General features: G+C 48.6%; 1 protein-coding gene across 1 annotated transcript; it reads left to right on the top strand.

Moving 5' to 3' along the window:
- The first annotated feature begins 2,858 nt into the window (after positions 1 to 2,858).
- Renbp (renin binding protein) lies at positions 2,859 to 12,900 on the top strand. The gene is made up of 10 exons (XM_051141178.1): positions 2,859 to 2,990; positions 3,152 to 3,227; positions 3,334 to 3,409; positions 3,560 to 3,732; positions 4,152 to 4,376; positions 5,049 to 5,130; positions 6,218 to 6,393; positions 7,818 to 7,949; positions 12,465 to 12,552; positions 12,633 to 12,900. The coding sequence occupies exons 1-10, from the start codon at positions 2,884 to 2,886 to the stop codon at positions 12,755 to 12,757; spliced, it is 1,260 nt and encodes a 419-aa protein (XP_050997135.1). The 5' UTR covers positions 2,859 to 2,883; the 3' UTR covers positions 12,758 to 12,900.
- The last annotated feature ends 26 nt before the right edge of the window (positions 12,901 to 12,926 follow it).

The following is a 12,926-nucleotide window of genomic DNA, read 5'->3' as shown; positions in this document are numbered from 1 at the left end:
TGATGGCTACTCAATATTTTAGGACCAAATCTTCTAGCTTTGTGCGCAAGCCAACCCTCCAAAAAGGAAGAGGCAGAATGACTAACCCTGGCAGTCCAGTAGCCATTTGAGTGGTGCAGCTGTCATTTGGTTGAATAGTGCTAACTGGGCAGAAAGCCTGAAGGCAGCCCTGGCCTAGTGATGGCAGGTCTAGGTGGCAACAGGCTGAGAGGAGCAAGCACACCGTCCCCATGTCTCTAGGTCCCTAGTTCTTGAGCAAGAGAAAAAAGGGTTGTGGGAACATGTTTCCTCAGTATCTTACTTCCTCTTAGCATGTGGTGTCCATTATGACCTCCCATCCAGACTCTTCTCTGCCTCAGTTGGAAGCCAGCCTGGGAGCACAGCCTCACTTGGTCCAAGGCTTCTTGTTTGATATCTGTGTGTCTGACTGACATTTCTGCTGCCATTCCCTTTGTTTTAATTCTGTGTTCATGTGTGGATACCGGAGTATGCGCAAGTTCCCTCAAGACACCAAACAACAGTTCTCTGGAGCTGGAGTTAGAATCAGCTATGAGCTGCCCAACTTGTGTGCTAGAGATTGAACCTGGGTCTTCTGCTAGAGCAGTACACTTAGCCAGTGCGCTATCTCCAGCCCATGTGTTGCTGTTGTTCCTCATCCATTTTGGTGCCAAAAGTTACCTTCTGTGGGCCTAGTACTGCTGTGCACCTAGATTTGTACACTTAGTGCATGCTAACGCCTAAGTGCAGGCCTAATGTAGGCCTCTGAGAAGCCCTTTCTTAGTGCTCACCTCATAATTGGGCTCCACAGCAGCACTTCTTAGCATGTGGTGTCCATTATGGCCTCCCACCCACACTCTTCCCTGCCTCAGTTGGAACCCATCCTGGGACAGTTGAGGTATCCTGTCAGTAGAGAGAGCTAGGTGACATTCCACTAGCCTGCCTCAGGCCCAGGAAGAGAAGCAATACACTATCCTTCAGATAGGAGCCTTGGGAGCAACATCCTGGGATAGGAGGACATGGGTCAGCTGGTGAGTTGTCCAGTGGAGAGGCCTGTGCAGATTTGTTAAGACATGTGGACACTTAGCCTGGCAGAAATGCAAGGGTTCTTTCCACTCCACTCCTGTAGCTATTACCTATGGGGTACCCTTAAGGCAAGGAATATACAAGGCTGGAGCTCGGTAGTTAAGAGTGTATTGCTCTTGCAAAGGACCAGAGTTCAGTTCTCAGCATCTTCTCCTGGTTTGTAGTCAGTCCATAGTTAAGAACATGATCAAATCAGGCATGTTGGTGCACACCTTTAATCCCAGCACTCTGGGAGGCAGAGGTAGGTGAGTCACTGAGTTTGAGGATAGCGTGGTCTACAAAGCAAATCCAGGACAGCCAAAATAACAGAGAAACCCTGTCTCAAAAAACAAAACAACAACATGATCAAGGAGCTGTGTGTGTGTTGGCGCACGCCTTTAATCCCAGCACTCGGGAGGCGGAGGCAGGCGGATGGCTGTCAGTTCGAGGCCAGCCTGGTCTACAGAGTGAGTCCAGAACAGCCAAGGCTACAGAAAGAAACCCTGTCTCGAAAAACAAAAAAGAGAAGAAAAAAGATCAAGGAATTGGAGTGATGACTCAGCAGTTAAGTCTGCTATTAGCTCTTCCAGAGGGCCCATGTTTGACTCCCAGCACCCAAGTGGAGATTCACAACCACCTGTAACCCAGAGGATCCAGTGCCCTCTCCTGGTCTCTAAGGATATTGCATGCATATGATGTACAGAAATAAGTAGAGGCAAAAGTCACCAAAACATAAAATAAAACGAAAAAAAAGTCAAAATATGTTCGAGCTCCCCAAAGTACCTCAGGCATTCTGGCTGGAACTCTGCACAGAATTCTGCGGAGCAATTGAGGGTGCCCAATGGGTAGCAAGAATAGAGAACATCAACCAGCCTGTTTCAGAGCCAACCTATACTGTATAGCTAGGAGGCAGGCCCAGAGAGCTGAAGGATGCCCGCTCTGTTCTGCATGGTTGCTTCCTCTTGGGTGAAGTACCCAGCAACTGGCAACCAGGGCCAATGGCGGTAAATTATTGGATACAGACAGCTGAAGCAGCTAAAAAAACAAATTGGAGCCAGGCGTGGTGGCACACGCCTTTAATCCCAGCAGAGGCAGGCGGATCAGTGTGAGTTTGAGGCCAGCCTGCTCTACAAAGCTAGTCCAGGACAGCCAAGGCTACACAGAAAAACCCTATCTTGAAAAACAAAAAAACAAAACAAAACAACAACAACAACAAAAGAACCAAATTGGCAGAAAGGAGTTACAGGGTCTCAGAGTTCAGGCATTTCCAGGGGCACCCTTCCCCCACTATCTGTTGGGAACACCAGCCTTAGTTTTCAGGCCCAGATCCCATCTCCTCCCAACTCCTTCCCTGTGGGCTCAGACTTCCTCATGCAGTTTCCAGCTGGCGGGATCTAGAGCAAAAGTGCTGGGCCCCTGCCTAGATGGGCAGAGGGCGGGGTTTGAAAACCCGCCCTCTGTCCCGCCCCGCCTACGAACCCTGTGGAGGATCAGGTGGGTGGAGCATTGTTCAGTCAGCTGAGTGAAAAGTCACGAGATCGCAACCAACTTCAGTTTCCTGGAGGCAATCGAATGATGGACCGAGGACTCCGAGTATTACAGGTCAGTGGTAGTGTTGGCTGGAGAGGTGCTGTCCTGGACAGCTCCAGTCAATGGTAGGGCCAGAAGCCCAGCTCAGAAGTGGCAGGGTATCCTTGGCTCGAGGCCCTCCGGGGGTGGGGTGGGGTCAAGCAGCTCTGGGGCCCACTAGAGTTGATGCAGGAAGTCAGTGTGAAAGAAGAGTTGTGCCTCCATGGCCTGACCTGAGTTACATCACAGGACATGGAGAAGGAACAGGAGACCCTGCAGGTCTGGAAGGAACGTGTGGGCCAAGAGCTCGACAACGTGGTCGCTTTCTGGATGGAGCACTCCCATGACCAGGAACACGGGTTAGCTGCTTCGCCATGACCCTCCCAGGGCTTTGGCCCTTCCCAAACCCCCACCTCACTCGGAGGCAACTCACAGATCTGTTGGCTTCAGGAGAGTAATGGAAATATGGGGAAGGCTGCAAGGCTCCTTCCCTCTTTTTCTAACAATACCTGTCTCCCAGGGGCTTCTTCACGTGCCTCGGCCGCGACGGGCAGGTGTATGATCACCTGAAGTATGTCTGGCTCCAGGGAAGGCAGGTCAGTCCGCACGTTTTAAGCTGCCACACAACAGGGTAGCCCCAGGGATATCTAGGATTCCCCGCCCCACCCCAGTGGCCCCTTTTTAAACTGTGTTCCCTCACAGATATGGATGTATTGTCGCTTATACCGCAGTTTTGAGCGCTTCCACCGTGTTGAGCTTCTGGATGCAGCAAAAGCAGGTACCTTTTCTGCCTCCATCTCCCCAGGAGCTGCACTGGGTCATTATTCGATGGATCTAAAGGGGTCTAGAAAAGGAAAGGGCCTGGGTAGGTTTCAAGAGGTCATATATTCAGAGTCCTCACCTAGCATGCATACTCCCCAACCACTAGGTGGTGAGTTTTTGCTGCGTTATGCCCGGGTGACACCACCTGGCAAGAAGTGTGCCTTTGTGCTTACTCGGGATGGCCGTCCAGTGAAGGTGCAGCGGACCATTTTCAGCGAGTGTTTCTACACCATGGCCATGAATGAGCTGTGGAAAGTAACAGGGGAAATGCATTATCAGGTGTGTGGGAGGGATGGCGACAGGCTGTTGAGTAAGCGTGTACTCTGAAGACAGGCCTGGGAGCCTGTCACAAGTACCATTCACTCTTTTCCTACCATTTTGTGACCATATTGTCTCCTCAACTCTCTCCCACTTCCTGTACTACCATAGGGACTCTGGGCAAACAGGAATCTCTCAATGCCCTGTGTCCAGGTAGAAAAGGTCCTCTCTTTCCTCCTTGGGTCCTTTTGCCTGTGACCTGAATCCCAGAGACACCCCCTCTCCCCACGCAGTATTGGGAGGATCTGCTTGGCCTCCAGAGGCTGGCCCTGGAGAGCTGCAGGAAAAGCAGGTGTCCTTGGAGAGCAAGCTGAGTCCTGAGTCCCTGAGGGTGGGGGCAGGGGGACAGGGCTTGCAGCCCCTGCCTGGTCTCCCCACAGAAGGAAGCTGTGGAGATGATGGATCAGATCGTCCACTGGGTGCGGGAGGACCCGGCTGGGCTAGGCCGGCCTCAGCTCTCGGGGGCCCTGGCCACAGAGCCCATGGCGGTGCCCATGATGCTGCTGAGCCTGGTAGAGCAGCTTGGAGAGGAGGACGAGGTGCTGAGCGGCAAGTATGCAGACCTGGGAGACTGGTGTGCCCACAGGATTCTTCAGCACGTCCAGGTGGGCACAGAGACAGGGGCAGGCTGAACAACCCCATTCTCCCACTCCGTAAGGGCCCCTCTACCTGAAGTCATCTGTCTGTTCTTCAGCTTTCTAGACGGGTGGCTCCAAGGACGCTTGTTCATTTGAAATACAGCCCAGGGCCCTCAGGAAGGTGGGGCCCAGCTTGCTTGGGGCAGAGATGAGTGGGTCCTAAGACAGAAAGAAGAGTACAGAGCCCTAGGCACATCCTGAGATCAGGATCTGTGGTACTCCTCAGCTTCTGTGGGCATCCAATTGGCCTTGCCTCCTCATTCAGCATTTTACCCTCCTCACTTGAGAGACCCAGAACCTAAAGCAGGGATCAGAACCTACTAGACCCATGGGAGACAATCAGCCATTCCAAAAATGTTCTAGAGCAGTGCATGGTACACATATCTGTAATTCCAGAGCTCTGGAGGTAGAAACCAGAGACTCTAGAGTTCAAGGTAAGTCTTGCTTGTGTATAGTGAGTTCGAGACCAGCCTGGGCTACCAAACACTGTCTCAAAACACAAAGCCAAAAATGCCCCTTTGGACCAATTGAGTAGCAGATGGCTGGTACCAAGGGTGGAGGAAAGGACTTTTTAAAGTAGATTTTTCTGGTTGGGTGACAAGGAACTGGAAACATCTGTCCCTTGTCCCTTCCTGACAGAGGGATGGACAAGTTGTGCTGGAGAATGTATCAGAAGATGGCAAAGAGCTTCCTGGTTGCCTTGGAAGACACCAAAACCCAGGTGAAGGCGTGTGCTGGACCTGTTAGGGAAAAGCTCCTCTTTTGAGTTTGGGGCATGGGATGGGAGGGGGTTTGTAGCTAGTCTTTGCTACTTTGTGGGTTTTCCCACCGCTTTATCTTCCCCTCCCCCATTTCACCCCCTAACAGTAGGTAGGAGAGAAACAAGGATAGAGGGAGAGAGGGACTAGGAAAATCCCTTAATCTATCCAATTCCTTTTGTTTATTCTTTAACCATGGCTGTTAATAAAGCACAACCAACCTCCTTAAATGCCCAACAAGCAATGACCCCGCTTCTCAGGCCCCTAGCATTTATGTACTCTCTGAATTCCAGAATTCCCAGAATTCCAAACATCACACACAAAAATTATCTGCAGGTGGCAAAAAGCACGCTTCAGTTACAGCATGAAGCAAACCATGGTGAGCTGTGGCTGACAAGCTGAAGCCGCCCCACATTCCTATACCTGGGATTAAAATGAAAGCAGTCTTGTGCTTCTGTGGCTTTTTTTTTTTTTTAAGATTTATTTATTTATTATGTATACAGTGCTCTGCCTCCATGACAGAAGAGGGCATTAGAGCACATTATAGATGGTTATGAGCCACCATGTGGTTGCTGGGAATTGAACTCAGGACCTTTGGAAGAACAGGCAGTGTTCTTAACCTCTGAGCCATCTCTCCAGCCCCCCCCCCCCTTTTTTTTTTTTTTTTTGGTTTTTCGAGACAGGGTTTCTCTGTGTTAGCCTTGGCTGTCCTGGACTTGCTTTGTGGACCAGGCTGGCCTCGAACTCACAACGCTCCACCTGCCTCTGCCTCCCGAGTGCTGGGATTAAAGGCATGCGCCACTGTGCCCGGCTATTTCTGTGGGTTTTAAGACTGTCACTATAAGGAGCTTCAGTGTCTGTGTTGGGACATATTTTTTTTTTTTCACGGAATGGAATCCAGGCAGAAAGGCAGGGTATCCTGTAACAGAGTTCAAGCGTCTCTTACGTCTCTTACACTTGAGGAGGAAGGGAGGTGCCAGAAGCTCAAGCAATCAGGTACCTGGAAAGGGAACCCTGATTCCTGCCTGACTTTCCTTTAACCCTCACTAGGCCACGCACTGGAAGCTGGCTGGTTCCTGCTTCAGTATGCTCTCAGGAAAGGTGACCCCAAACTTCGAACACACATTATTGACAAGTTTCTCTTGTTGCCTTTCTACTCTGGATGGGACCCTGAGCATGGAGGCCTCTTCTACTTCCAGGATGCTGATGATCTCTGTCCTACGCAGGTGGGAGTGCCCAGAGCAGCTTGCACACACATGCAGGCAAAACACCCATACACATAAGAGAAAATAAATTTAAATTAAAATAAACTTTATCTGTTGAAACTTGAGAAAGTGGATTAGACCCAAGTATGCTGGCACACCCTGTAATTGTAGCATTTAAGAGAGAGAGACAGGAGATTATGGAGTTCAGGGTATCTTTTTTTGTTTTTTGTTTTTGTTTTTGGAGACAGGGTTTCTCTGTGTAGCCTTGGCTGTTCTGGAACTCGCTCTGTAGACCAGGCTGGTCTTTAACTCACAGAGATACACCTGCCTCTGCCTTCCCAGTGCTGGGTCAAGGTTATCTTTTCATACACTATAAGTTTGAGGTTCAGAGTGAACTCTTTTTTAAAAAACAACAAAGAACATCAGGCATGGTTGCACATGCCTTTAATCCCAACACTTCGGAAGCAGAGGCAGGAGGACCTTTGTGAACTTGAGGCCTCCCTGGTCTACATAGTGAGTTCTAAGACAGCCAGAGCTACATAATGAAACCCTGTCTCAAAAAACAGCAGCAAGGCCAGGTGTGGAGGCGCACGCCTTTAATCCCCAGCACTCAGGGAGGCAGAGGCAAGCGGATCACTGTGAGTTCAAGGCCAGCCTGGTCTACAGAGTGAGTTCAGGACAGCCAGGGCTACACAGAGAAACCCTGTCTCCAAAAACCAAGCCCCCTCCCCCCAAAAACAGCAGCAACAGCCAGGCATGGTGGTGCATGCCTTTAATCCGAGCACTCGGGAGGCAGAGGCAGCTGGATCTCTGAGTTCGAGGCCAGCCTGGTCTACAAAGTGAATCCAGGACAGCCAAGGCTACACAGAGAAACCCTGTCTCGAAAAACCAAAACCAAACCAAAACAAAAACAAACAAACAAAAAAACCCAGCAGCAACATCAATAAAAAATTTGAACCTAGAGCCCAATTCTCTCCAGCCAATATCCTATGCAAGCCATTAGAGAAGAGAGTTTGTTAAAAGACCAAGTCACATGTCCTCTTTGGTGCCAGTAGCTCAAAGGGCTCTTGCGTGATTCTTATTTGGTGGCAGGCAGGAGTGGAATTGTTTTGATCAGTTGTTTCCTTGTCCTGCTGGAGATCTGCAGAGGGATCTCCAGCCATGCATAGCAGCAGTGTCCAAAGGGCTTAAAGACAGTGTGACAAGGCAGACAGCATTCCAATTCAAGGGCTAAAGGGAGTACTTGTCTCCTTTTAAGGAGCTGTCTGGGTACATACGGGTCAGAAAGGTAGCCCTACTCTTAAGAACTATTCAAACTCCATTCTCCATGTCTCATGATTAAGTACCAAGTCCTGAGACAGATAGACTGAGCCAGAACAGAGAATGTTAAATATTCTCGTAAGGTCTATAGGAACCTCAGCTGCATATCTCTACTTTGTCCTCAGCTGGAGTGGGACATGAAGCTGTGGTGGCCACACAGCGAAGCCATGATTGCCTTCCTCATGGGTTACCGTGACAGTGGGGACCCTGCCTTGCTGCGCCTCTTCTACCAGGTGGCTGAGTACACCTTCCGCCAAGTAAGTGCTATCTCCTTGTCCCCTGGAAGCCCAGTGCAGGGATATGAAGGATATGACAGGCAGCCAGAGAAGGCAGAAGAGAAGCTGGGAGGGCCCAGGCAAGCTGGCTCCATGTAGCAGGGACAACCTTGATCGGCCAGGACCAACCAGCAAGTCTGAGCCTTGACAGGAAATCCAATAGCTAGGGTGTCAGATTCCCCACCCTCCCTCCACCCCCACCCCACCCCTGTGCAAATGAGAGAGAGAGAATATAGGCAGGTCAGGTGGTGTTGAGAAGATAGGGTGCCTTATGAGTTGTCTCATAGGCGAACCCTTGGGGTCATCCTATCTTTGCTTCTCCAGTGGGGGGATTATAAGTATGCTATCCTTGACTTTTTTTCATATGACTTCTTGGACCAAATTGAGGTCCTCAGGTTTGCAAGGCGCTTTTCTTGTTTTTTCTTTTTTTCTGGGTTTTGAAGACAAGGATTCTCCGTGTAACAGCCCTGGCTGTCCTGGATTTCACTTTGTAGACCAGGCTGGCCTCCAACTGAGAGAGCCACCTGCCTCTGCCTCCAGAGTGCTTGGATTACTGGTGTGTGCCCACCACACCTGGAGACTACTGGGATATTTCTAAAGTTACTATTCTAGTAGTTGGCCTGCAGCTGTAGCAGGAACTTTTTCATTCTACAGCCTGTGGCTTTGGTTCTAGAAGAAAATGACAGTTTCTGTGTGATTGTTTTTTTAGATGTCTCACGTAACTCAAGCTGGTCTTAAAATTCAGATGTAGCTGAACATGGCGGTGGCAATTGTGTGCTACTACATTTGGCTGTTTTGTACTAACTAACTGAAATCAATCCGTCATGGTTTTATTGTGACTACAGGCAAAAAAAAAAAAAAGGAGTCGAAAAGAAAAAATCAAAACCTATTACATTATATCTAAACAGGCAACTGGAGCTTTCTCAGATACTTGGTGTTACTTCCAAACAACATGAACCATTAGTGTGTATCTCTGCCTGGATACTGAATATATTTGTTAAGGGTATGGATTAGAAGTCACCAATCTGAACCATAAAATGAAATAATGCACTTGAATAAGATGGAGATGACACAAACAATTCCAAGAGCCTATTGTGGTGTGCATCCCTGTAATCTCAGCACTTGGGAGGCCAAGGCAGGAGGACTGTGAGTTCAAAGCCTGCCTTTGCTGCTGTCTCAAATGAGAACAAGAAAATAAATTGCAAAAGTTATAATCAATAGGTAGATAGTCACTAAGCAATATAACAATACAGAAGACCAAAAATTTAGATGCCCAAGGCACAATCTTGAGAATTGGTTAGTTTTTATTCTCCTCGCCCCGACCCATTCTCTTGTATAAGACCAAGAAGTTAAAAATAGGTAAGCCAGGTGTGGTGGCGTACACCTTTAGTCCGAGCACTCCAGAGGCAGAGGCAGAGGCAGGCAGATCGCTGTGAGTTCAAGGCCAGCCTGATCTACAAAGTGAGTCCAGGCCAGCCAAGGCTAACACAGAGACCCTGTCTCAAAAAACCAAAAACAAACAAACAAACAAAAAAGGTGTTGTTGGTCTATGTATTTTGATGCTAATTAATAAAAGGCCATGCACCTGGGCAGGAAAACGAGCTAGGCATGGCTAAGGTTCCCAGGCTGGGGAGACAGAGAGAATCTTGGGAAGAGGAGAGATGGGAGGAGAAGAAAGCCGCCATGGGTTAGATGGAGGAGAAGCGCATGGCCAGCATGGGAGGATTTGGCCCAGATGAAGAACATTAGCAAGTATTTGGGATTATGGATGGGAGGTAGCTTGATAGAAATTATTAGAAGCTGATGGCATGAGATTGGGACAGGTATCCCATACCTGCCCCACTATGGGAGTAGTTTAGAAGATTAATATCTGTTCTGCCCCAGGTTAACTAAGGCTATTTTAAAATATAACAGGTGTCTGTGTCTTGCTTGATTGTTAGCAGGTTATACTGCAGTAATAATAATTATAGGCCTGATAATAAACAATTATTAGGCAATACTGGTAAATTAACAGCAAGGCATGGTATCACATGCCTTTAGTCCCAGCACTAGGGAGGCAGAGGCAGGTGGATCTCTGTGAGTTTGAGGCCAGCCTGGTCTACAGAGTGAGTCCAGGACAGCCAGGGCTACACAGAGAGACCCTGTCTTGAAAAACAAAAAACAACAAACAAAGGACATGAGCCAGTTACAGTGCATGCCTTTACTCCCAGCCTTGGTGAGGCAGAGATAAGATCTCTATTGAGTTGCAGGCCAGCCTGAGGCACAGAGCAAGTTCCAGGACAGCCAGGGATACAGAGTGAGACTCCTTCTCAAAATCAATATAGAGGGCTGGAAAGATGGCTCAGGGGTTAAGATTCCCCACTTTCTTTGTGACGCTTTTCCAAAGGTCCTGAGTTCAATTCCCAGCAACCACATGGTGGCTCACAACCATCTATAACGAGATCTGATGCCCTCTTCTGGCCCACAGGTGTACATGCAGGCAAACACTGTATACATAATAATAAATAAATACATCTTTTTTTAAAAAAATCAATATATAATAATGACAAGACTACTCAAAAGTTACAAGGAATAAATACAGAGCTGGCTATACCTTCCTTGACAAATATACCACCACCACTATTTGAGACAATCTGTACTGGTCTTGAACTTGAAGCAATTCTGCCTCAGCCTCCTGACTGCTGGGATTACAGACGTAAACAAATCATCACACGGTTTAAAATTTACAACTCATGAAGCTGGCTGTGATGGTGTATGCCTTTAATTCCAGCACTGAGGAGGCAGAAGCAGGCAGATCTCTGAGTTTGAGGCCAGCCTGGTCTACAGAGTGAGTTCAGGACAGCCAGTGCTACACACAGAAAAACCCTGTCTCGAAAAACAAAAACAAAACAAAATTTTACAACTCATGTCACAATTTTTAAAGATTTATGTATTTATTACATATACAGTATAGTTCCTTCTATGTCTCCCTCAATTTTACTTTTTTATTTGTTTATTTTTTGTTTTGTTCGAGACAGGGTTTCTCTGTGTAGCCTTGGCTGTCCTAGACTCACTCTGTAGACCAGGCTGGCCTTGAACTCACAGCGATCCGCCTGCCTCTACCTCCCGAGTGCTGGGATTAGAGGTGTGCACCACCATGCCTGGCTTATTTTTTGTTTCTTTTTCTTTCTCTTTTAAAGATTTATTTATTATATATACAGTGTTCACCACATGTGCATCTGCAGGCCAGAAGAGGGCACCGGATCTCATTATAGATGGTTGTGAGCCACCATGTGGAATTGAACTCAGGACCTCTGCAAGAGCAGCCAATGCTCTTAAGAGCTGAGCCATCTCTCCAGCCCTGCTTGTTTCTTTTTTTAAACTTAGATAAGTTAAAATGTATTGAGAATTCTGGAATTTTGATTTTTTTTTATTTTTTGGTTTTTCGAGACAGGGTTTCTCTGTGTAGCCTTGGCTGTCCTGGACTCACTTTGTAGACCAGGCTGACCTCAAACTCACAGCGATCCGCCTGCCTCTGCCTCCCGAGTGCTGGGATTAAAGGCGTGCGCCACCACGCCCGGCTTTGATTTCTTTAAAAACACAAAATCATCATAGGAATGTTTTCACTTTTAATCCCAGGTGTGGGGATGTGGGCCTGCTTTGCCGCAGCAGCTGACAATGATTTTCCTTATGCTCTAGCAAGTGGTGTGGTTTTGCCAGCTGCAGATAGTTTCTACAATTATGTGAAGTTTGGAATTCTGGGAACTTTTCAGAGGGTATATAAATGCTAGGACACCAATGGGAGGGGATTGGTGTGTGGCTTGTTAGGAGTGGTGCTTCACAAATAAGCAAGAAATTAGATTCAAGGCTCTCTCTTTCTCCCTGCTCTGTATCCTTCTTTCTCCTATCTACTAATAGGGGAAGGCAACCTTGCCATAATGTAGCAAAGACCAGCCACACTAAAATGCGTCCTTTTTTCAGCATTCAATTCAAAGTGTTAGATAGCACTTATGCCACAATCAAATGTAGAGCGCCTGTTCCCGCTGTGGTGCAGCACACTGCCTGCACCTGCTTCCCCATTAGGTTACATGCTGAGAAGGCCTGCTGTCTCCTACCTACCAGCATTCAATTTTTCCAGGATATGTTTTCTTAAAAGTACTGATTGTGATGCCGGGTGGTAGCGCACGCCTTTAATCCTAGCACTCAGTAGGCAGAGGCGGGTGGATCTCTTGAGTTTGAGGCCAGCCTGGTCTACAATGCGAGTCCAGGACAGCCAAGGCTACCCAGAGAAACCCTGTCTCGAAAAACCGAAAAAGAAAAACTTTAAAAAAGAAAAACCACACACACACACACACACACACACACACACACACACACACGTGCTGATTGTGAAACCATGCCAGTTTTACTTTGACCTTTGATAGCGGTGCAAAGGGGACAAGCGAGGGCCCCATGCTCAGCCAGTGACAGTCGGGTGAGTCCTGCCAGACACTAGCTGTCATTGTCTCCTTATTCTAGTTTCGTGATCCTGAGTGCGGGGAATGGTTTGGCTATTTGAACCGAGAGGGAAAGGTGGCCCTCACCATCAAGGGAGGCCCTTTTAAAGGTGAGTGAAGAACGGGACGAGACTGAAGGGGTTTGTGGCACCTGGCTCGGCCACAACTCCGGGATCCATTCTCCCCACAGGCTGCTTTCACGTGCCGCGGTGCCTGGCGATGTGCGAGCAGATTCTGGGAGCCCTGCTCCTCCGCCTCGGGCCCGCCTCTGTCGGCTCCTCGCCCGCTGTCCCCACCCAAGGAGGCTCGAAATAAAGCTGATCCTGTTCCACCTGCTTGTGTGCGCTCGTCTATGGGCCCGCGGGAGGGGACAACTACTCCACATGACGCCTGCCTTGCAGGGCCTTCACGCTGGCCTCGAAAGCACCACCTCGCCACCGCCCCACTGCGTCCAATAGGCTCTAAGTGCCTTGCTCTCTAGTTC

The sequence above is a fragment of the Acomys russatus genome, chromosome X (genome assembly GCF_903995435.1).
Source record: "Acomys russatus chromosome X, mAcoRus1.1, whole genome shotgun sequence".
In the NCBI taxonomy this organism is placed as follows: Eukaryota; Metazoa; Chordata; class Mammalia; order Rodentia; family Muridae; genus Acomys; species Acomys russatus.
The sequence above is the reverse complement of the archived record's forward strand: the minus strand, read 5'-3'. Positions and strand labels throughout refer to the sequence as shown.

Excerpts from the sequence above, each read along its gene's own strand:
- Renbp (XM_051141178.1), top strand. The coding sequence starts at position 2,884 with ATGGAGAAGGAACAGGAGACCCTGCAGGTCTGGAAGGAACGTGTGGGC. Across the intron at positions 4,377-5,048 it reads GGATTCTTCAGCACGTCCAG|AGGGATGGACAAGTTGTGCT; the intron begins GTGGGCACAGAG and ends CCTTCCTGACAG. Across the intron at positions 5,131-6,217 it reads TGGAAGACACCAAAACCCAG|GCCACGCACTGGAAGCTGGC; the intron begins GTGAAGGCGTGT and ends AACCCTCACTAG.